General features: G+C 36.3%; 1 protein-coding gene across 1 annotated transcript in view; it reads left to right on the top strand.

Moving 5' to 3' along the window:
• Positions 1 to 22,703, top strand: part of YWHAZ (tyrosine 3-monooxygenase/tryptophan 5-monooxygenase activation protein zeta) — a 31,158-nt gene extending 8,455 nt beyond the window's left edge. Inside the window, exons 3-6 of the mRNA XM_011237078.3 lie at positions 15,825 to 15,948; positions 17,104 to 17,267; positions 17,345 to 17,440; positions 20,236 to 22,703. Of these exons, the coding sequence (XP_011235380.1) occupies positions 15,825 to 15,948; positions 17,104 to 17,267; positions 17,345 to 17,440; positions 20,236 to 20,295 (444 nt within the window). The 3' untranslated portion in view covers positions 20,296 to 22,703. The remainder of the gene's footprint in view (positions 1 to 15,824; positions 15,949 to 17,103; positions 17,268 to 17,344; positions 17,441 to 20,235) is intronic.
• Positions 22,704 to 23,753: the final 1,050 nt, after the last annotated feature.

The raw sequence follows: 23,753 nt of genomic DNA, 5'->3' as shown, positions 1-23,753 counted from the left end.
GCTTTTAGCCTAAGTCATGGGCATGTCAGGTTTGTTTACCTAGGAGTGAAGAATATAGTAAAATTCAGATTATCAATTAAGTGAAATTTGTTTAATCCAGCACATTAAGGTTTTGTAGAAGAGTTGTTGCATTCTAGATCATTCTATTAGAACATTAGGTGGGGGGAACATTGCTTCCTTTAAAAGGCTTTTTCAATAATTTTGCAAGAGATGAGACAAGGAGAGATGAGTACTACTGGTTAGATTATACTTGCTATTACACATACCAATACATACCTAGTATGAGGTTATAAACTAAGGAGTGGGGGATTTCAAAGGCCATGGGAAAATTTTGGGCCCTGGAAAGTGACACCAAATTTTGCCTCTTAGAAGGTGGATTGGTAGACATGCAGAAATAGTTGTTTTTATAAGGAAAATCAGCTTTTAGAATTTTACAAATTTTTTGAAGATTTGATCTGGTTCTTTGGACTCATTTTCTTTTACTAATATCAATACATTCTCAGTGCCCATATAATGGATATATAGTTAATCATTGTTTATACATTAATCTTGTTTTTATGCTTGGGACTTTAACCTATGAAAGACAGGGTTTTTTCCCCTATGGATATAGTATCTTGGTAAGTGGTTCTAGCATATAAAAGGAACCCAGTATACGCAATAGTTTTGCCTTTATAATATTGAGTTAAATGTTATCGGGCTTTTGGTATTAATTTGACTGCACATTTTTTATCCCAAAGTAGATGATCTTTGGCACATTCATAGTGAAGAAAGTGTATGGATATGAGAAATTCTCTTTTAAAAAGTTAAAATTAGAGATCTTCTGATGTCAGCCACATTAAAAAAAAAAACTTGTGCATTGAAATTGTAAGTGTTAGAATTTTTTCGCCCCCCCCCCATCTCTAAGATGCCCGTTGTGATTTCATCCTGGGTCTTGTAGTTACTTTAGTTTGATGGTTTTACATTGAGAATAAACAGTGCTCTTTAGGGTATTTAGAATTGCTGTAAGTTTCAGTATGCCAAAAGCCAGATTTCATCTTTCTTTTGAAGTTACCTGTCCTTTCTATCGGCTTAATTTTGGCAGTTCTGTGCTGCATACAGTTCTTATTATTTCTGTAAAGCACTGATTCCCTTCTGTCCTTCTGTTCGATCTTTGCCAAAATCCCGTACATAGAGCCTTTGGCTCTAGTTTGGTCTTACCACTGTGATCCCATAATGCCGGGATCACGCCCTGAGCCGAAGGCAGAGGCTTAACCGCTGTGCCACCCAGGCGCCCCCTGAGGGTTTCTGCTTCATTAGTCTGATTTAGAATTTACTTCTATCTTCATTTTTTTTTTCAACCTCAGAGGATTGGCTCCATTCCTTCATTCTCCTTGAAAACAGGACAGACCATTGATGTTTGTGGTATTTAATTTGATCGGTATTTTTTGGGTAGCACAGGTTTTAATTTGGCCTGGGAGGAATGGAGTGTTTAGACACCATATCTCCGCAGTTTCCATGGAATTAGGCACATTTCTGTGTAACAGGTCATTCTTCTTTTGTTCGTTCTGAATGAAAAACATGTATCTGCAAAAATGTCGTACCAGTTGTCATTTGTCATTGATTAAGTTTTGCATTTTCTGGTAAGATATGTGACATAAGTAGTAATGTGGTATAGAATAGTCTTTTTTTTTTTTTTTTAAGATTGTTTATTTATTTGACAGAGCACAAGCAGGGGGAGCTGCAGACAGAGGGAGAGGGAGGAGCAGTCTCCCCACTGAGCAGGGAGCCCGATGAGGGGCTTACTCCAAGACCCTGGGATCATGATGTGAGCCGCAGGCAGGCACTTAACCAACTGAGCCACCCAGGCGCTCTATAGAATAGTCTTAAATCTTGCCAGAGTTCACTCTTGTTTTCTCTTGGCTTATTTATTGCTACAGTGTGGCTCTTGAGGCAACAAAGCATGGATATATAGCTGATTTGGTATCAGTATGATCCTGTGATGTGGATGTGCCCATTTGTTTCTACTCGAATAGATGACTAAAAGATTTCAGCATATAACCTTTTGTGTCTTTCTTTTGATAGAATTTGTCGTGAGCATTCTTCCCTTCTCCCCCAAATAAAAATACCACTTATAGTGGTGTTAGCCGCAGGTAGGATGGCAAGGTAAGAATGTAAGGACAGTCTGTCAGCTGTTAATATAGAGTTAAATAGACCAAAATAAGACTTTATTCAGTGGGTTGACCTGTATGCTTGTTCATTTTTTTTTAATGTAGAAAAGACCCTATTGCATTTCATTTGCAAGGAGTGCCCAATTTTTCTTGTATTGGGATTTCATTTACTTGGATTGTTTAATGAGTAGTTAAAAACATTTTTTAGTGGAGGTTAATTCCCATCTTGCAAACAAATTTTGGGATCTAAGAGAGTTTTTTTGTTTTTGTTTTAAATTAGCAGTATTACCAAGGAACCCAGTCTGAGTGGAGTGTTCTTAATTGGTTAAGTACCAATTCTTAATTGGTTTAAGTACAAATGCTTTTCTGAGAAAAATCTACTTGTTGATCCAGGACTCATGAACTGTCCACTCATAATTTTTTTGCTTCTTAAAACATATAGTAAACACCATTGTCCAGAGTTCAGGAGGGCATAGACATACTTGGATCACATTTAACCCAGGGGCATTTGGTAAAATCCTACCTTTAAAGTGCGATTCTGTGAAATTGACAGTTGAGGGCAGTATTATATATGGGCAGGCTGTAGTATACCTAGAACAAATTCTCAGTTCAGTAATTTGAGTACTTTACTACTGTGTTTCGTAGATGTTCAGAAATAGGACATCCTAAAGTGATTGTGTTCTTTGTTATGAGTAATGACTTTTCCCTCCACTTTCCCTTTTGGTAGTTTTCATCTGATAGAGGGGTTTTTCATCAGACTTAATTAGATCACAGGGATAAGACTTGAAGAATAATCTTGTGTAATTTTTTAAAAATAAAGGAAACTCAAGTGTATACTACCTTACTTTAAGGGGATGATAGAATCTAGCACAGGCTTTGCAAACTTCCGGGGTTTGAAATTTTTATTCATATTATGACTTCGGGCAAGTTATTCCATCTCTGTGACTCTATTTCCACATCTTCAAAATGGAATGATGATAGTATCTACCTCAAGGATGTTTTGAGAATTACTGAGTTAACACACACCCATGGTGTTATTAAATAGCAAATATACTGCTTACCTTTTTTTGTATCTCTGCTGTTGCTTCCGTGTGGCTTGATTTATTTTGAGGTTAAGTGTAAGAATTTTAATTGCTTAAATTCCTTATATTTAATATTTATTTTATAAGTTCCCTGTGCTATTGAAAAGTAAATATAATAAATAATAAGAGCCCCTGCTCTTAAGTAATCTTGACAATTTAGGGAAGTGGGCACATACACAAATAATATAACAGAAGGACTTCGTGTTGGCTAATTATGAAAGAGCTGGTCTTCACCTTTTTTTATAAAGCAACTGATAAAATCTAGTCCCACTGGGGAGTTTATAATAATATACAGCATGCGTGTGCAAATTTTAAAAACTATAAAAAATGAGGTGTTTTAAACAAAAAGTGTTGTGGAAATTTTGAGAAATGGAGCCTTGGTTGGTGGTCAGCCTGGGTCAAGATTGATGCCAACTATAAAAAGGGTTCTGCATCAGGGAAGAAGGAGGAAAGCCCCCAAGCATGTTAGAACAGTTTTAACAGTTATCACTTGGTTCCTCTGTAAGTTCTTTTTGGTGCTTTCTGCCATTTACCGTTTTATCATTAGGAGCTACATTTTGAATATGAGGTAAAACATTGATTATTCTGGGATTATTTTGCCCAGATTTAAGGATCCAAAGGCAGACAATTCTCTGAACCTGATTTAGTTTAGCAATTTTTCGTCCCACTTACTGTGAGTCCTTTCACCCAGTTGATTTTTTAAAGACGTACATACAAAATGTTTTAGAACACCAGGCTTTTTATCAGCTTTGAGTTTTGTGCATATATCTTTTGATTGATTTTGGGAAAAAATCAAGGAGCAGCTACTTTGTGATCCTATCCTTGAAGTTAAGCGGCTCTGTCTCTTCATATTAGATGACTTTATTCACAGGACACTTAAAATTTTAGTTTTGTAGGTCAACATTGCATAGAAAAGTGAGTTTATGTCAAAATGTCTGCAAATTAATTCTTGACATGGCCTGATTCATTAGCATTTCTGGTAGAGCGTTTTCCTAATTGGTTGGTTGGAAGCAACTAAATGAAGTTGCAGTTGAAAGAGGCCATTCCAGCCACAAGGGGGAGCAAGAGACTAATTTCCGAGTCGACGGGCCCCTATTGCAACAAAAAGCCTGCTTTTGTTTTAGAATTTTAGATCTAGGAATGATAAAAGGCTCAATGGCTCTGCCGAATAAAGTGAAAGTTCTGAGAAACTTCTCTGCACAAGGGAGTTGCGCAGGACTAGAAATTTAAACTCATACAATGTGCTGTAAAATTGGAATTAAATTTCCTATTGAGGGTGTTATTAAAAATGACTTTGGGATGTTATGAGTTTTGTAATTAAATAATAAAATAAATTGGGAGTTGAACTATAGAATCATTGAATTTTAGGCTTGAAACAGCATCCATCCTAGGTTTTTTTATTTTCACAGATAGGAAACTGAAGCTCAGAGGTTCAGTGACTTACATTATTAGGTAATACCAGAAACATAATATTTTGTCTCTTACTGCATCACCTTAGTTGTAGATTGAGACATGATGTTTACTGTGCTATAAATATATGAGTTTTTAGGAGGGATTGAGGATTGTCAGAATAACTGGATAAAATTACCACTTTAATTTCATTAAAAACAATGGCTTCAGTTTTAGACTGTGTTTTAGGATTCTGTACTTAAATGAAAATAATGAGAATCTCATTTGAAAGGCTTCGTGCCTCAATTTCCTTCCCCCTTTTCTCTTTCAACACTGGCATTTTTTATGGATGAACTGTATGAAAGTAGAATATCTGTATCCTAACCTCTCTTCATTTGTTTTCATGGAAGAGGGCCATGGTAGTACAATCTAAATCAGGAATGGGTTATGAGAGCTTGATCTTTCCCATTCACATATTAGGTGAGGTCAAGTCAAAGGAGACATACTCTAGCCATATTTTCAAATTGCAGTCCATAAATGTCGCATTATAAGTTCTTTTGTTTTGATATTCTGGGGCTATTTACTATTTGCTAATGACATTTTATGTATATTTATCTTACCAGAAATTAAATTTAGCGCCATTAGTGGAAAACTGTCTAAGAAAAAGTGGGAGCCTCCTCTCTACCCCTCATATTTTTGTTTACAAATGTATCGGCACTTGTTTTTGTGCTATTTTTATCCTAAATAAAAATTTTACTAATCCAATAAGGAAGTTTGAAAAACACAATTGAGCACAAGAAGGGTATGAGGGTGAAGAGCAAACTCACTGGTATTGTCGTGTTCTAGAAATAATATTAAAAAGGATTTTTCTTTAAAACTTATTTTTGTATAATAGTAAATAACCAAAAGGGAAAATAACCTTTTTTACATAGGTAGTTAAATTCTTTCTAACCAGTTACCTTATTTTTTAACTTTTCATTTTGAAATAATTTCAAACTTAGGGGAAAAAATGGAAAAACAGTATGAAATATTTCCCATACATCCTTTACCCGATTCCCTAAATATTAACATGTCCTATATAACCACAGTATAATTATCAAAATTAGCATTTTGTAAAATAACTGATAAAATAAATTATGTAATCCATAGAATTTATTCACAGATAGTACCACTTATAACCTCCTAATTCAGAATACTGGCCTATTATTTTGTTGACTGTCCCTCAATATGGATTTTTCTGGTGAGTTCTTATAATTCAGATTGTGTGTTATGGGAAGAATTCCATTTCCTGGAAGTGATATTGTGCCCTCTAGGAGACACATGATATTGTCCTGTTACTTAAGCAATATATCTAGATAGGACATTAGTTTAAACCACTGAGGACTTGTGGAAACACCCTGTGATACAAAAATATTAATCAGTTGAGTTTTTTTTAAGATAGGTGCCCCATAGCATGATTGTTTTGTTAAAGGTTATGAACTGAATGTATTTTTGCCAGAGTACTTTCTAAATGGATTATGTCCTTTTCTGATGGGTTACTCTTTGAAAAGAGGAAGATATCCCAGTTCTATAACTTGTAATTTTGCTTCGAAATACATAGTACATTAGCTAGCTGGCTTCATGTATTCTAATTGGCAAGCCCAAATCACAGCACATAGGCCAAGGATTTAATTTAAGTGCATAGTCACTGTTCTTTCGGGCTGAAATAAATGTGTGACTACTTTATAGTGGGTGTTAATTTTTTGGAGTTTAGTCTAAGGAACCCTTCGGCTGTAAATTCTGATTCTCATTTAAGAAAGAAAAGGGGAAAAAAGTGACCTTGAATTTAAGGAAAATCTAAGAAATGGTGGGATAGGAAGTGCATTCGAGAAGTTTTCCTGGGATAAAATTGGAAGGGAGGTTTTGAAATTAATGTTGGAGTGAAATGCAGGAAGACTTTATCTCTGGATTTTTGTCTCCCTTAACCTCCGTCGGGGTCATTACATAGAACCCTGGAGCTTATCCAGGGGTCCTGCAAGCATTTTAGGATGTATACGTACCTAGCCTGCCCCTTGCCTGCTGTTTCTGAATATAGTTGACCCTTGAACAACGGGGTTGGGGGGTGCAGAGCAATCCCCAATGCGGTTGAAAATTGTGTAACTATTGACTCCCCCAAAATTTAACAGCCTGCCGTTGACTGGAAGCCTTACCAGTAACACAAATAGTCTGTTAACACATAGTATGTTATATGTGTTGTACACTGTAAACTAGAGAAAATGTTACTAAGAAAATCATAAGGAAGAGAAAATACATTTATAGTAACTTACTGTAAAAAAAAATCCACTTATAGGTGGACCCATGCAGTTCAATCCTATGTTATTCAAGGGTCACCTGTACATGTGTTTATAACACCCAGACACTTGTCATTTTTGAGCAATTTCTTAGGTCTTTAGAGAAGCAGAATATTTTTTTTTCTCTTTTTTGCAGAACAATCATTATCTAATACACAATACCAACCTTAAGAATTTTTACTATGTTTTAACTAGAAGTTTGGTCAGATGATGAACTCTTGATAGTCTTCAGGTTGCTGAGCTAAGATTTACTCAAGATTATTCTAGGTTTCTTCTGTTCTATTAAAGTGAAGCTGTTTGAATTGTGCATGTGTAATTCAGCGTAGGGATTTAATATTTAAGTACCTACTATGTATAAAACTTATGCCTTTAAGGAGCCTAGCCTGTAGTAGGTTAAGAATAGATATGTATGGGACGCCTGGGTGGCTTAGTTGGTTAAGTGGCTGCCTTCAGCTCAGGTCATGATCCCAGGGTCCTGAGATGGAGTCCGGCTTCACGCTCCCTGCTCATCGGGGAGCCTGTTTCCTCCCTCTTTTTCCTACTTGTGCTGTCACTATTTCTGTCTCTCTTAAATAAATAAATAAGATCTTTAAAAAAAATGGACATGTATTGAAAAGTTAAAATTTTTTTTATTTTAAATTTAACTACTCTGGATAATAATGTAGATGTTATAGAGCATAGGATATGAAGTAAAAAAAAAAAATAAAAAGTTTCTGATTTTGTCCTCCCTGCTCAGAGGTAATCTGTATTAGTTTAGTCTTATTTTTATCCTTCTGGGAATTTATGGTTCCTATGACACATGAGTTACGATTGTATACAAAGTATCCTGGGGGCACCTGGCTGACTCCGTAGAGTATGGGACTCTTGATTTCGGGGTTGTTTAAGTTTGAGCCCCACGTTGGGTGTAGAGATTACTTAAAAGTAGATCTTTAAGAAACAAAACCACCCCCCCAAGTATTCTGTAAGTTATGCACACACAGGCACGTGTGTGTACACGTGCACGTTGGTGTATGTCTTATGTCTCATCCCATATCCACACACACCTCATTTTTTAAAATGTTTTGTAGTGTTATATATGGGTGTAATATAATTTATTTAACTAGTCCATTATTGACACATTAGGATAGTTCCTTCTTTTCTTCTTTAATTTAAAGCTCTTGGAGCACCTGGGTGGCTCAGTTGGTTAAGCATCAAACTCTTGATTTCAGCTCAAGTCATGATCTTAGGGTTGTGGGATTGAGCCCTGTGTTGGGCTCTGCTCAGCATAGAGTCTGCTTGTCCCTCTGCCTCTGCTCCAGCCCCTGCTTGTGCTCACTTGCTCATTTGCTTGCTTGCTCTATCTTTAAAAATAAAATCTTTTTTTAAAAAAAAGCTGTTCATGAAACACTAGAGGTATAGAAAACATAGGCCTAAATTGAATAGTTTTTTGAGAATTAGCTTTAGGGAGAACGTAGAATTAGAGCTGGATATTGAAAGGTGGGTGGTATTTAGCACAGATTACTTTAAATCAGTAGTTCTTAAGTGTGATGTGTGGACTCCTTTTAGAGGGGGTCCATGAGGTCACAATAACTTTCATGATAATACTGTCACCATTGACTCTTCACTGTGTGGACATGAGCACTGATGCAAAAACTGCTAGTCCCAATACTAATAAAGATAATGGCACCATACTGCATTAGTAATTTATATATTCCTCACCACTACCCATCTAGTTTTTTTGGGGGGTGGATTTTGTCTTTACTTACTGTCCTTGAAGCTATAAAATCATTAATAGCCCTTACTAGAAGTATAGCAATTATTTCCAGGAAAAATTTTGTGTGATTATTTGAATCATGAGCTGAACTAGCTGCTCCCTTATTTTCCCCCCATTGGCAGACATCCTGAAAATGAAGAAGTGAGCTTATCACTTTAAGGAAAACAAATGGTATTTTTGACCAGTGATAAAAGTTAAGCTTTGAAGCACAAATGAGAATTTTTGAAAACTTGTATCCACTTCCATGATCTTAACAGCTTTCCAAATTTTTTAATGAGTATAAAGCAGTCCTTAAACCAGAAATCTTTAAACCTTAAATATGGAACATTTACTGTTATTACTTAGGTTTTTTTCTAGAACCTGTATTTGTTTATTTTTTTTTCTTTAAGATTTTATTTTTTTACTTGGAGAGAGCACAAGCGGGGGGAGCGGTAGGCAGAGGAAGATGGAGGAGCAGGGAGCCTGACATGGGGCTCGATCCTAGGACCCTGGGATCATGACCTGAGCTGAAGGCAGACGCTTAACCGACTGAGCCATCCAGGCACCCGGAAAGTGTATGTTTAGAGAGAAATAGTAAGTACTACGGTTGGGAGGAATAAGTTAGTATTTCTTAAATGTAAGGAAATTAGATCACTTAAGAGGAGGAGAGTCTGGAACTAAGGTGGGTTTCTGGGATGTTGGTGGGTTGGCTGGTTAAGGTATCATTAATTATGTATAGTGCACATATTTCCTGTAACAACTTATTTTCTTGATTAGTTTAGACAGTACTTGAAAGAAAATAGTTGGTTAGAGAATGTTGGTTCAGATTAGACTGTTCTGTCCTCCAGAGGGTATCCCTTCTTGTTCTGTTCTGAAGGCTTTCTATGTATTATCTCATTTAATCCTCTCAACAACCTTGTGTATTATATCTACTAATAATATCTCCCTTTTACAGATGAGAAACCTGAGGCCCAGGGAGATTTCAGAACTTTGTCAAGATGGTGCAGCTAGTAAGCAGTGAACTGGGATTTTAATTTAGGCAGTAGGCAGTCTGTCTCCATAGCTTATGCACTTTACAAGTCTGCTGTAAAAAGAGTAATTAAGGAAAATGTTACTTTTCCTTTGATATGACAGTCCTGTTTAAAATGAAAGCTTCTTGCACATTATTTCGCCCCTCTTAATAGTTACACAAATTAGATTATTGAACTCAAAGTGTTAAAAATGAGATTACAAGAGCACTAAAGCAGATTTTTGAGTGTCAAGATCTCATATGTTATATCTAAATAGAATGCCTGCTCTGTCAGGAACTGTGATTGGTGCCTTTCTATTCATACTCATTTAGACCTCATAGCTGCCTTTTGGAGTAAATTTTCATGTTGATCATTTTATATAAGTTGATTTTCATTTAGTTTTACAGATTGGCTCTGAGAGATGAATTTGCCCAATATCTCAAAGTTAATGATGAGAGAGGCATTGAAAGTCTGTCTCTTGGGGCGCCTGGGTGGCACAGCAGTTAAGCGTCTGCCTTCGGCTCAGGGCGTGATCCCGGTGTTATGGGATCGAGCCCCCACATCAGGCTCTTCCACTCTGAGCCTGCTTCTTCCTCTCCCACTCCTCCTGCTTGTGTTCCCTCTCTCACTACCTGTCTCTATCTCTGTCAAATAAATAAATAAAATCTTTAAAAAAAAAAAAGAAAGAAAGTCTGTCTCATTTTAGATTTTGTGCTTTATTACACCAAGCTGTTGCTCCAGGAAGTGCTTGGATACTCGGAGATTAGGGTCTTGCCACCAATTCAGGTAGTAGTTTTGGTGTTTTAGGTGGTTTCTAGTCTAATTATTGCTTAAAGATTTGATGTTTTACTCTTCCTCTTTATTTCAGACTGTAATCATACTAAAGGACCAGTGATAATGGTGTATCAGTAGAATAGAGATAGATTTTTCAGTTTATAAACCTTTCATTAGAAATACCTGACCACAATCAGGAATGAATGTTTAAGTTCTTGTTAATGAAAGCAGATTGAATCTACCTCAGGAAGGGCAGTCCGAATTACATGACATGTCACTTTATATGGTTCCTTAATTTGAATACACTCCAAAGTCAAAGCATTGGTGGTATGTAGATCATCCTTTGATCAAAGCATATGTTAGAAACTTGCTAATATATTCTGCCCTGGTAAATTGACTAGTTTGTGGAGGCCGGGGGAGTCATTACTTGACCACATATATCCTAAGTGTTTTCACAACCTAAGAGGTTAATTATACCTGTAAACAGAGAAAAATCTTTTATCTCTTAAGATTTCAGGGTCACGTAATTTATCCATTGATTAGCTAAGTTTCAATGCCTTCTCTCAAGAACATATCATTTAGCACTGCATTATGAACCATTTACAGAAAGATGTTCGATATGGGCTTCTGGTAGCATCTTGCTGCTTCCTATCCCACTTTACCTTATTAGGATGACTGCTGTGTAAAGTCAGAATATGCATTAACTCTAATTTCGCAAATTAATCATAGATATTTTTGAAAATGTTGGCCATGGTATCTTTAAAAGACGGTGGTTGTCAAAAGCAGGTTTTTAGGGGCGCCTGGGTGGCACAGCGGTTAAGCGTCTGCCTTCGGATCAGGGCGTGATCCTGGCGTTACGGGATCGAGCCCCACCTCAGGCTGCTCCTCAATGAACCTGCTTCTTCCTCTCCCACTCCCCCTGCTTGTGTTCCCTCTCTCGCTGGCTGTCTCTATCTCTGTCGAATAAATAAAATAAAATAAATCTTTTAAAAAAAAGCAGATTTTTAAATTGCTGAGGCAATACTGTGAATTTTTAAATCAAATTACGTTTTAGCGAGATTCATATGGATTATGTAGCCTCAGTGCTTGAGTGTAAGATGTTCTTTAATTTTGTGTTTGACTTAAATATCCTTTTCCATTTTAATTACTTTTGGATTAGAAAGTTAAAGTACTATGTTGTATGAAGAATTTTGTAAGTGGAGGTACATCAGTAGTCAGCCTACTCTTTGTTTTATGGTTGAAAGTTGTAATGTCTCATCTACCACTTATATAATGCCATGTTTACCCTTTGAAATTCAGATTTGTAACAGTGTCCCAGAGTAATCATCACTTTCATTGTACCGTAGTAGTTGAATGATATTTGGACAGTTGCATAGTATATTTAGTAGGATATTCTCTTAAGTTTGTGTGTGTTTTGAAAATAGCTAGTAGTCCTTTCCTCCATTTGACTTTTAAATCTGCTCACCTCCAATTTTTCCTTGTCACTGCTGCTTTCTGATAAGGGAGGCTTCCTTTTTTCCTTCTGTTCTTATTGTTTTCATCTTGGCCTTCTCCCTACATTTGCCTCTTTCTTGTGGCTTCTAAATCTGGGAAATGTAGCTTTTACTTCTTCTAGGTCAGTTTGACAAATTAACATTCTTAATCACCCCTTTAGGGAAGCTAATTTAATTGAATGACCTCTGTATCTTCCATATCTTACATTAGAGTTGAATGAAACCACATCTGATTTATGAATCTCTCTGTAAAATACCTCAAGTGATCACCTTATCACCTTATTTTTCCTTAAAATCTCTGTAAGAGGAGATGGAGTTGTTTGACTAGGTGGCTTATTCCAAGTTTGGACCACTCATACAAATCTCTCTTACCGAGCAAAAATCTGCCTGAAGCTAAACTTAACCATTCTTGTCATAATTCTTTCAATCTTCATGACAAGTTTCTAGTTTCTTTGCCATTCTTGTTGCTTTCCTGGATATTCTCAAGTTTGTCAGTGCCGTCTTGATACATTTTTTTAAAGAAGCAATGTACTATAGATTTGTTCTCATTAATACATTATAGAACTGAATCATTTTCCTAAATTTTGATTCCTGATTGTATTAATATCTTGGAATCACATTATCCTTTTTAATAGGCATAGCACCCTATTGGGGCAGAAAAAAATGTAGCATAATTNTTTTGATTCCTGATTGTATTAATATCTTGGAATCACATTATCCTTTTTAATAGGCATAGCACCCTATTGGGGTGCTACCNAGGCATAGCACCCTATTGGGGCAGAAAAAAATGTAGCATAATTTTAGTAGTACAAGTCAGATTGCCTAGTTGGAGTTGTACCTTCACAAGTTAGTTGTGGTTTTGAGCACATTGCATAACATAGCTGGGCCCATTGTCTTCTGTAGGGTAATTTAGTTTATCTCATGGGTAGGGTTATGAAAAGATCAAATTAAATAATTTAAGTATTAGAAATGTCATCTTTATTATTGAAATAGCTTTATAAACTTTTTTTTAATTTGTCTATTGCTGCATAACCATTCCAAACATAGTAACTTAAAACCATGACTTACTCTTTCTTGTGATCCTGTGGTTTGCATTAGAGTTGACTAGGTGGCTTATTCCTAGTCTGGTAGCTCTAGGAGTGTACTCTGTACATTCCTAGCTCAACTGTAGCTCTTCACATGGTATTGGCTGGAGTCACTCATTGCTGCATTTGGCTGGGGCTGAAATATCCAAATGGCTTTACCTAACACATCCCATTCCTGGGGCTAGCTTCACCTTTCTTTCCAGCAAGGTAGTTTGACTTTTTATATGCTGGTCTAGGGTTCCAAGAGCAAAAGGGTAGGCTGCCAGGCCTCTTAAGGGTTAGGCTCAGAAATGGACCTCAGTCACTTCTACTACATTCTCTTGGTCAAAGCAAGTCGTCAGAGTTAGCCCAGACTCAGCAGAAAGGAAATAAATTCCACATCTTGACAGGAGGAGGGATGGCAGGGGAATTAGTGGAGGCTGTCTTTGGAGATTGTCTGCCACAATTCTGTTTTTTCCTAGCCTATTGAACCAAGTGTTCGCCCCTTTATGTAATCTTTAATACGCAGTCTGTCTTCTTGTGTTTTAATGGTTCTTAGTGTTATGTCTTCAGAAGATATGATAGACAAAAGTATGCCGTTTATCCCGTTCTCAGCTTCTTGCTTGTAACAGCTTTATTGAGGTATAATTGACATACAAAGAACTGCACATATTTGTAGTGTACAGTTTAATGAGCTTGCTTTCTCAACATGTAGTCAGCATTTCACTAGAAACATTTGTTTGCCACTGTTGATACTTAACTCTTGGTCCTCTTGGTCTGTCGTTGGGCCAGTAAGCTGCTTGACTACTGTGGTCTTGCCTTCCTATTACTTGTAGTTTTTGGTTAATATCTTTAAAGTTTTTGTTACTGTTTTCGATGTTATGGCTAAAGCAGTGTTCACTGTGGGGGAAGAGGTGCTTAACTACTGTTTAAAAAATTTTCCTTGTGAGTTACTGTAGTGTAAAACAATGTTACTAGGGATACAGAAGTTAGTACTCATAAAAGGTTACTAAAGATGGGCTGTAACATTTCTTGACACCTTGCCTAAGTAACTTGTACAAGTTGATGTACTTCAAAGTTTTACATCTTAAGTTATTCACTCTTGATTACACGTTTGTGGCCTTCATCTTGACATAGAATGGGTTAAAGTCATTGAAAAGTGAAGGACGTGACTAGGCAGTGTTATTCTCAGGTTCATTTGTCTTCCTTGCTGGACCACTTATCCACAAAGTTAGAGACAGTCCTGCCCACCGTTATATTCTCAGTGTTTATTTAGCACAGGGGCATTTAAGTATTTGGAGAATTAAGTGAATGTGAAAAATACGTCGAAGCAGTCAAATATGAAACAGAAATGCATAGGTGAAAAATAACTTTCATGGTTGGGCTTAGTTAATGTCAGTTTTTTTATTTGAAGATATTTTAGTATAATCTTACGTATGTTAATGAGCCAAAGACTTGTGTATGGAGCCTTTTTTAAATGTATATATTTTTCTCTTGCTGTTTGATTTGAAGTTTTTTGTGAATTCTGGTTAATCAGATTATACTTTTTCTTTACTTAGATTTCATAGCCTAACCTTTAGCTTAGCCAGTCAGATAGAATTTACTTTTTGAAGTATGGAATGCCACCATTTAAACCTAGACTGACTCCATAGCCACTATGCTATACCATCTTCCATAGTTGAATGAATGATGCATTTTGTATTAAGATACAAAACTTGAAAAGGCCTGGTCATTTGTTTCTCAAGTGATAAATTCATATTCACTTAAGTGAAAAATCCACTTATTATATTAAATGGAACTATCTTCTGTTTTGAGGCAGATCCCAAAAGAGCTGCCGTAGTCAGTGTTCAAAGAGTGCTTATGTCCTAAAGAGCATGGTGTTCAAAGGACAAACACTTGCAGCTGAGAGATCTTTGAATATGAAGGTATGGGTGTGGTGTAATAAAGTTTCTGTTATCCTAACCAAAGTTTTCATCTGATTTTAGGCCAATAGTTTCAGATATTGGTTAATAACCATAGGAAACATAGTAGTTTGACTTTTTACCTAGGTAAAAAGGGAGAGAATCTCCAGCAGGCCCCCCACTGAGTGGGGAACCTGGCACAGGGCTCAATCTCAAAATTAAGATCACGACCTGAGCTAACACCAGGAGTGTGATGCTTAACCGACTGTGCCACCCAGGCACCCCACATCGCTGTCTTTCTTTAATTAGGAACAGTAAAACTTTGCCTTCGAACAACTTTTTACCTATTGAGGTTTTGCTTGAATTGTGTTCTTCTGAATGAAATTAATTTTGTTCTTTCTCAGTTATGGACTCTGGTAGTATCTCTGGCCCTTAACTTCTCTGTGTTCTTAGTTTTTGCTTGAGTCCTAATCCTCCAGAGTCCCAAAAGTTTCATCTCTTATGTTCTTTCCATTCTAATGACTACTTTGAAAAATTGAAAGTTAGTCAACTTAATAGAAAAAGCTTGTTATGAGCTCTCATGCTTTCACATTGACTGAAGCCTGTGGTCTTTATCAGCATGTAAATAGCACTGTGCGGGGGAGGCACATACTCAAATGTATCCTTAAGTAATAAACTTAACACTAATTCACTTTTTAAGTATTGCTATCCAAAACATTCTGCTTTTAAACCACGAATTCATGAGCCTACTGCATTCAGCTATTGTATTAATGGCAATAATTGGGTATTAAAATTTTATAACTTAGGCTATATACAGTATGCTGCTAAGAAATGAAGTTTTTTTTTTTTTCCAGTCTTGTAAATATTTTATTCTTACTGTGACTGTTTCTTTTCTTCCAAAGTCTCTTTTGGAAAAGTTTTTGATCCCCAATGCTTCACAAGCAGAGAGCAAAGTCTTCTATTTGAAAATGAAAGGAGACTACTACCGTTACTTGGCCGAGGTTGCTGCTGGTGATGACAAGAAAGGTAAACTGTTTTTCATCGTGCTTGCTGAACTTGTATAAAGTAACATAGTATGGAATTAGTCTCTCTGAAATGTGAACAGTTGTAGGTTTTTTGTTTAATTGCTTAGAGCACTAAATGAAGAGCATTAATTAACTTTTTTTTGGACGGGTGGGAGGGTCAGAGGGTGAGGGAGAGAGAGACTCTTTTTTTTTTTTTTTTTTTTTTTTTTAAGTTTTTTTTTTTTTTTTTTTTTTAAGATTTTATTTATTTATTTGACAGAGATAGAGACAGTCAGTGAGAGAGGGAACACAAGCAGGGGGAGTGGGAGAGGAAGAAGCAGGCTCCCAGCAGAGGAGCCTGACGTGGGGCTCGATCCCGTAACGCCGGGATCACGCCCTGAGCCGAAGGCAGACGCTTAACCGCTGTGCCACCCAGGCGCCCCGAGAGAGAGACTCTTAAGCAGGCTCCATGCTGGGCTCGATCTCACAGTCCTGAGATCATGACCTGAGCTGAAGTCAAGAGTCAGAGGCTTACCGACTGAGGCATCCACATGCTCCAGGAATTAACTTTTTTTTTTTTTTTTTTAAGATTTTATTTATTTATTTGACAGAGAGAGAGACAGCCAGGGAGAGAGCGAACACAAGCAGGGGGAGTGGGAGAGAGAGAAGCAGGCTCTCAGTGGAAGAGCCTGACGCGGGGCTCGATCCCAGAGCTCTGGGACCATGCCCTGAGCCAAAGGCAGACGCTTAATGACTGCGCCACCCAGGCACCCCTCCAGTAATTAACTTTTTTAAAGTCCTGAGAATGTCTATCTGCTGCCTACTACTGGTATTCCAGAATCCATGCTTGCTGAAAAGCCAATTTTGTGCAAAGGAATGTTTCCTCACAATTTTAAGAGATAGTGATCACAGCCTAGCTATAGAGCAGTGCAAACTAGTTACTGAAAATATAATTCTGAGATGATTGCAAGAGTTGTTTTTGTATTGACATTGACCAGTGGTTAGTGTGATGTTCCTTCAAGAAGCTTTGTTTTGTTTTGTTTTAAGATCCTCATTCAAATAAGGTTGCTGTGGCTTAGTATTTCAGAGCATATCATTAGATATTAAAGGTCTGTCTTGAGGGATGAAGATGAAGTGCAAACGGTGTCAGTACGTTTTGGCATGGTTTATTTTCCAGGGATTGTGGATCAGTCACAACAAGCATACCAAGAAGCTTTTGAGATCAGCAAAAAGGAAATGCAACCAACACATCCTATCAGACTGGGTCTGGCCCTTAACTTCTCTGTGTTCTATTACGAAATTCTGAACTCCCCGGAGAAAGCTTGCTCTCTTGCAAAGACAGTACGTGTTTTACCTGTTTTGTGGAAATTTAGTAATCCTTATTATTTGAGCACTGAAATGTTCTTTTTTCATCATAGGCTTTTGATGAAGCCATTGCTGAACTTGATACATTAAGTGAAGAGTCATACAAAGACAGCACGCTAATAATGCAATTACTGAGAGACAACTTGACAGTAAGTACATAACAGCATCATGAATGGCCAATGTGGTTGAAATTACCTTCTTTTATAGATTATTACAAGGAATATTTCTGGTCTCTTTATTGAATGTAAAATCATACTTGCTATTAAAGCTGTGAAGAAAAACCACCTTATAGAAACTGAAATACTAGATCAAGCACCAAAAATTTATACTTTAAGTAGTTACATATTTATTGTTAGAGTTTTAGTTCTTAAAATACTTTTGTAAGCCATGGTTTTGGACTTTGAATCACATAGGCTATTTTATTTTCCATTTCAGTTTGGGTGTTTCCATTTGTTCTGTTTTAGTCACAGAATAGTTTTTATTATCAAAAGTATGTAAGTTCTCTTCATTTTAAATTCCATTAAAAATGGTTTTCTTGGGGTACCTGGGTGGCTTAGTCAGTTAAGCACCTGCCTTTTTTTCCCGGTCATGATCCTGCGGTTCTGGGATCAAGCTCCATGTCCTGTTCCTTGCTCAGCCAGGAGCCAATATCTCCTCCCACTGCTCCCTGCTCATGCTCTCTCTGTCTCTCGCTCTATCTCAAATAAATAAACAAAATCTTTAAAAAAAAAAAAAGGTTTTCTTGACCATAAAGTTGCAGGTACTCCATCAGTAACTTCAGTTACAAAATTTCAGATACTCTACGGAATTCATATGGAAATGACTTGGTATGGAATGTCATGCTTATCCTTCTTAGCATACTCCAGACTGAACAAAAGAACCACAGTGCCATTATCACATTGAAAAAATTGGCAGTGATTCCTTAATAATGTTTAATACCTAATAGTACTCAAATTCCAGTTGTTTCTTTTTTAAAGTGTCTATTAAACAGTTTTTTATTTGAATTGGAATCCATATAAAGTCTATACACCTTGCAGAGTGGTTGATATGTCTCTTTAGTCCCATAGATTTCCCCATTCTCCTTCAGATAAATACTTTACTTTGAAGTTTTGAGTCTTAGGTGAAAAAATTATCAAGTACCTGCTGTGCCAGGTAATGAGCTAGGAGTAAAGACTTGCAATGTAGAGCTTGAGGACTATATATCATTTTACACATTTCATTTCCAGCTTCTAGTTCACTGCCAATTTTCTGAACCAGGTCTATATTCTAGTGTTGAGTACTCTCATCAAAGTTTTTTGAACCACATTGTGTACTTTGTTACTAAATTTTAGAAAGTGTAACTGGGGGCAACTTACAAACTTGTGGGATTTTTATTTTAGCCAAGAGAATAACCTGTAGTTTCGTAATGAATTTTTTATGTCAAATGAAAGAAGCACTTCACTTTGTTAGCTATTTTTAATATTATGAATTTTCATATTTTGTGGTTTGAAGTGATGAGATAGTTGTCCTTCCTTAAAAGGTAGAAATTGAGACCTACTTTTACTGTTATATTGTCATCACTTTTTGAGAGGGTCTGACCTGAAATATATCCTTCTAGCTGATTCCGGATATTAGTATAGCATGAAAGAGAGCATACTGCAACAGTTGAGTAAAAAGAAAACCAAGGATTGTATTCCAATTCTCTCATTAGTTACTGTGTGTCTTCTCTGAGCCTTGTTAGTATCACCTGTTACCATTATAGGTTTTTTGATCATTTATTTGTTAAGTAAAAATTTTGCCAAAACTAGCTAGTATTTGAGATCGGATCTGATTGACTAATATTGCCAATACATTACCCTAGTAGAAGAATGTATCAAGTTTTTTCAGATATTTATGGAAAATTCAAAAATCCTTGAGGGTTAAAACTGGAAAGAGATGTTAGAAGACAATTTCATCTTACAAAACACCTGTTTAACAGGAACACATAGATTTCCAGAGGTCATTTAACTTTAATGTGTGACCTTGGAAGAAGTCTCCTTTCCAGGGCAGAGATCTGTTTGGTTAATAAATAAAGCTAATGGGTGATTTGGGAGTTAGAAAAATATTATTGCGTTCTTTTTCCCCTTCATTTGTCATTGTATAAGCAGTAGTCCTTTTATAATTACATCTAAAAGTCATTATGGACTGTTAAGACTTATAAAAAATACTAGTTTTTGAAGCAGTTGAAATAATTTTGAGATCATTTTTTTTAACCTGCCAATAAATTAACATTAATGAAAAAGTAATAGAATCCATAGTCTTACCACTATGGGACAATTCAGTTTTTACCTCCTAGAAGATTGGGTTCTGACCATACTGTTTTCTCTTCAACTGTTTTATTTTGAATCCTACAGATTCACAAAGGTATGTTTTTCTAAGCTAAAAACATTAGAAAAGCTAAATGTTAAATTTAATTCAGACTCGATAGCCTCAAGGAGTGTGAGGATTCTCTTTGGAGTGTGAGATTCTCTTTGAAGTTGGAGTCTCATGTTTTACAAAAGGAAAGTAACCAACCTGAGCTTAAACTTGGGTTCAATTAAGATGATTCTAGTTTAGATACACTAAACTTACACATCCATCTCTCATATTGGGGCTATTCAGAACAGTCTGATACTCTCATAGCTATTAATACTTAGTATTTTGTAGCAATTCTGTATTTTTTATTTTGCTTTCTCCTCTGTGGTAACCAAGAGTTTCTTGTATCTGACTTTATTTGAAGACAGCTTGCTTTGTACTTAACCGTGTTTACGCAAAAAGGTTAGGGAGAAAATGAGGATGTTTTGTATCTTGAAGCTGTCTTCATTGCCGCAGTCTTTTAAAGAAAGCATTCAGCAAAAGCTGTGGTTAACATTCTGGTACCATGATAAATTTATTAAGATTTTTTTCAAACTGAAACATGCTGAAAAATCTTTCCTTCTTTTACCAGTTGTGGACATCGGACACCCAGGGAGACGAAGCTGAAGCAGGAGAAGGAGGGGAAAATTAACCGGCCTTCCAACTTTTGTCTGCCTCATTCTAAAATTTACACAGTAGACCATTTGTCATCCATGCTGTCCCACAAATAGTTTTTTGTTTACGATTTATGACAGGTTTATGTTACTTCTATTTGAATTTCTATATTGCCCATGTGGTTTTTATGTTGAATATTAGGGGAGTAGAGCCAGTTAACATTAGGGAGTTATCTGTTTTCATCTTGAGGTGGCCAATATGGGGATGTGGAATTTTTATACTAGTTATAAATGTTCGGCATAGTACTTTTGGTACATTGTGGCTTCACGAGGGCCAGTGTTAAAACCGCTTCCATGTCTAAGCAAAGAAAACTGCCTACATATTGGTGTGTCCTGGTGGGGAATAAAAGGGATAATTGGTTCCAGATACAGGTGTAGTTTTTGTGGGTACTGTAAGGTTTGGGGCACTTACAAGGCTGTGGTAGAAATGGGTATTCTGTAGATACCACATACTGAACCATGAGTATCTGTGGAAAACACATTCTCAATGTGCACACCTTTGACTACAGTTGCAGGAGTGTTCCTTTAGTTGTGACCCAATTTACTCTGGATAAGGGCAGAAACGGTTCACATTCCATTATTTGTAAAGTTACCTGCTGTTTGCTTTCATTATTTTTGCTACACTCCTTTTATTTGTATTTAAATGTTTTAGGCAACCTAAGAACAAATGTACAAGTAAAGATGCAGTAAAAATGAATTGCTTGATATCCACTTTATGTATATCAAGCACAGCAGCAAAATAAAAATCCCATGTATTTAACTTTTTTTTTTTTTTTTTTTTGGTTTTTGGTTTTGTTTGGGTTTTTTTTGTTTTTGTTTTGGGGTTTTTTTTGTTTTTGGGGGGTTTTTTGCTTTTGTGATTTTTTTTTTTTTTTTTTGATACTTGCCTAACATGCATGTGCTGTAAAAATAGTTAACAGGGAAATAACTTGAGATGATGGCTAGCTTTGTTTAATGTCTTATGAAATTTTCATGAACAATCCAAGCATAATTGTTAAGAACACGTGTATTAAGTTCATGTAAGTGGAATAAAAGTTTTATGAATGGACTTTTCAACTACTTTCTCTACAGCTTTTCATGTAAATTAGTCTTTTGGTTCTGAAACTTCTCTAAAGGAAATTGTACATTTTTGGAAATTGTTCCTTATTCCCTCTTGGCAGCTAATGGGCTTTTACCAAGTTTAAATACAAAGTTTATCGTAACAAAATACTACTAATATAACTACTGCTGTTCCCGACCGTGTCCCATATTCCTCCCCTCCCCTGAAAAAAAAAATAAGTTTGGTGTTTCGTTTTTTGTTTTGTTTTGTTTTGTTTTTTTCAGAGACGGGGGATTGATTGGAAAAAAGTAATGTGTTCCATTTAAAATTTTGGTATATGGCATTTTCTAACTTAGGAAGCCACAATGTTCTTGGCCCATCATGACACTGGGTAGCATTAACTAAGTTTTGTGCTTCCAAATCACTTTTGTTTTTAAGAATTTCTTGATATTGTTATAGCCTGCCTTCAATTTTGATCCTTCATTCTTTCTCCTTGTCAGGTGCACAAGATTACCTTTTTTAGCCTTCTGTCTTGTCACCAACCATTCCTACTTGGTGGCCGTGTACTTGGAAAAAAGGCCGCATGATCTTTCTGGCTCCACTCAATGTCTAAGGATACCTTGCTTCCTTTGCTTGCATCCCACAAACTATTTCCCTCATCCTATTTACTGCAGCGAATCTCTCCTTAGTTGATGAGATTGTGTTTATCTCCTTGTAAACCCTACCTATCCTGAATGGTCTGTCATTGTCTGCCTTTAAAATCCTTACTTTTCCTCTCTTTAAATAATGATGGGGCTAAGTTATACCCAAAGCTCACCCCCAGACTATTTCCTCAGTACCTTGCAGAAAACACCAAACAAAAATACCATTTTAAAAGAGGTGTATTTTTTTTTCCTTTTAGAATGTAAGCTCCTCCAGAGCAGGGACAATGTTTTCTGTATGTTCTATTGTGCCTAGTACACTGTAAATGCTCAATAAATATTGATGATGGGAGGCAGTGAGTCTTGATGATAAGGGTGAGAAACGGAAATCCCAAATAACTGTTTTGTTGCTTGTTTTATTATGACCTCAGATTAAATTGGGAAATACCAGCCCTTTGGCACAGTTGTCCCAAATACTACATTCAAATAAAAGTGCAATGGAGGCCTTGGGGTCTTTCTTTCAAGGAGAAAAGATCTCTTAACGCATTGGGGCAAAATAATCATCTTTGTGGCTCTTTTCTTATGGATTTCTCCTGACCCCCAGGCCAAGGACATGAAGTAATCATTTATAGCTAAGGAACATTAAGCTAGACTTGAGATGGATCTCATTCAAGTATAAATTATAAATAAAATCTAAAGCTTGTCACATTTGCCTATTTATGTGCATTAGTCTTCTAAATTAGTTTCATTCTGAAATAAATTGTGAAAATACTTCATTAATATTAGCTGTTAATGTTTCTACTTACTAGGGCCCAATAGAAGAAGGAAGATTCCAACCTGAGATTTTTTTTTTTGCCTTGGGATTTGAATAATAAATTTTTATAACATTTCTTTAATTGTCCCAAATCCAGGCTTCATGTCTGTTTTTGTCAATATAACGTTGATATTTCCAGGAATTTGGAGAATACAACATTGTATTTTCTGTGTGTGGAGTATTGGAGTTGTTAAAAAAAAAAAAAAGATTCACAGTTGTCCTTTGAGAGAGGAGCCGGCATTGAGATCAATTGAAAGGATGGACTTGGCTGCAGCTCTGACCTTACGGTCCTGCTTTTCGATTTAATAGCTTTGCTACTGCTTCATGCTATAAAGATCATAGAAATGGTGGGGGTTGAGGGGGAAGTATAAGAGGATTAAAAAGAATGTCAAGTAGTTTGACTATAGGGCCTCAATTTTTTTTTCCTTCCTGTCTTCCCTACAAAATAGTCACCAACCCTGCTGTGGCCCAAAGCATATTTAAAACTAGTAATGGCTAATTTGGAGTAATCTGCAATCTTAGATTATTTGTGGTTAAACATCAATTTGAGAGTGAAACCTTGACTGAATAATTGAGGAACTTACCAACAGTGAAAAGCCTCTGGGTGCAAATCCAAGAATTTTGGAGACTTTCCAGCAGTGGCAGTATCACTGCAAAGATCAAGGAACCATAAATTGCTTTATTTTGTTGTACGTAGGAAAATAAGTGGTGGAATTGAAGTTATCTACAGTTTTAAGGTGGCTGAAACTGGGCACTTGGAAGATGGCTAGACTTGGGTTTTTTCTAAATGTGAAATTAATGCCAATAAAATACTCTTCTGTTCTCTTTAGTGTGACTTAACAGCAGTCACAGTCTTGGTTAATTCTAGCTCTCCTTTAGACTAAAGTCCTAAAAATAAAGATACTGCTGGGTCTGTGTAGGTATTTCTTTTAAGAAATTTCA

The sequence above is a fragment of the Ailuropoda melanoleuca genome, chromosome 9 (genome assembly GCF_002007445.2).
Source record: "Ailuropoda melanoleuca isolate Jingjing chromosome 9, ASM200744v2, whole genome shotgun sequence".
Classification (NCBI taxonomy): Eukaryota; Metazoa; Chordata; class Mammalia; order Carnivora; family Ursidae; genus Ailuropoda; species Ailuropoda melanoleuca.
This window is presented reverse-complemented; position numbering and strand designations above follow the sequence as displayed.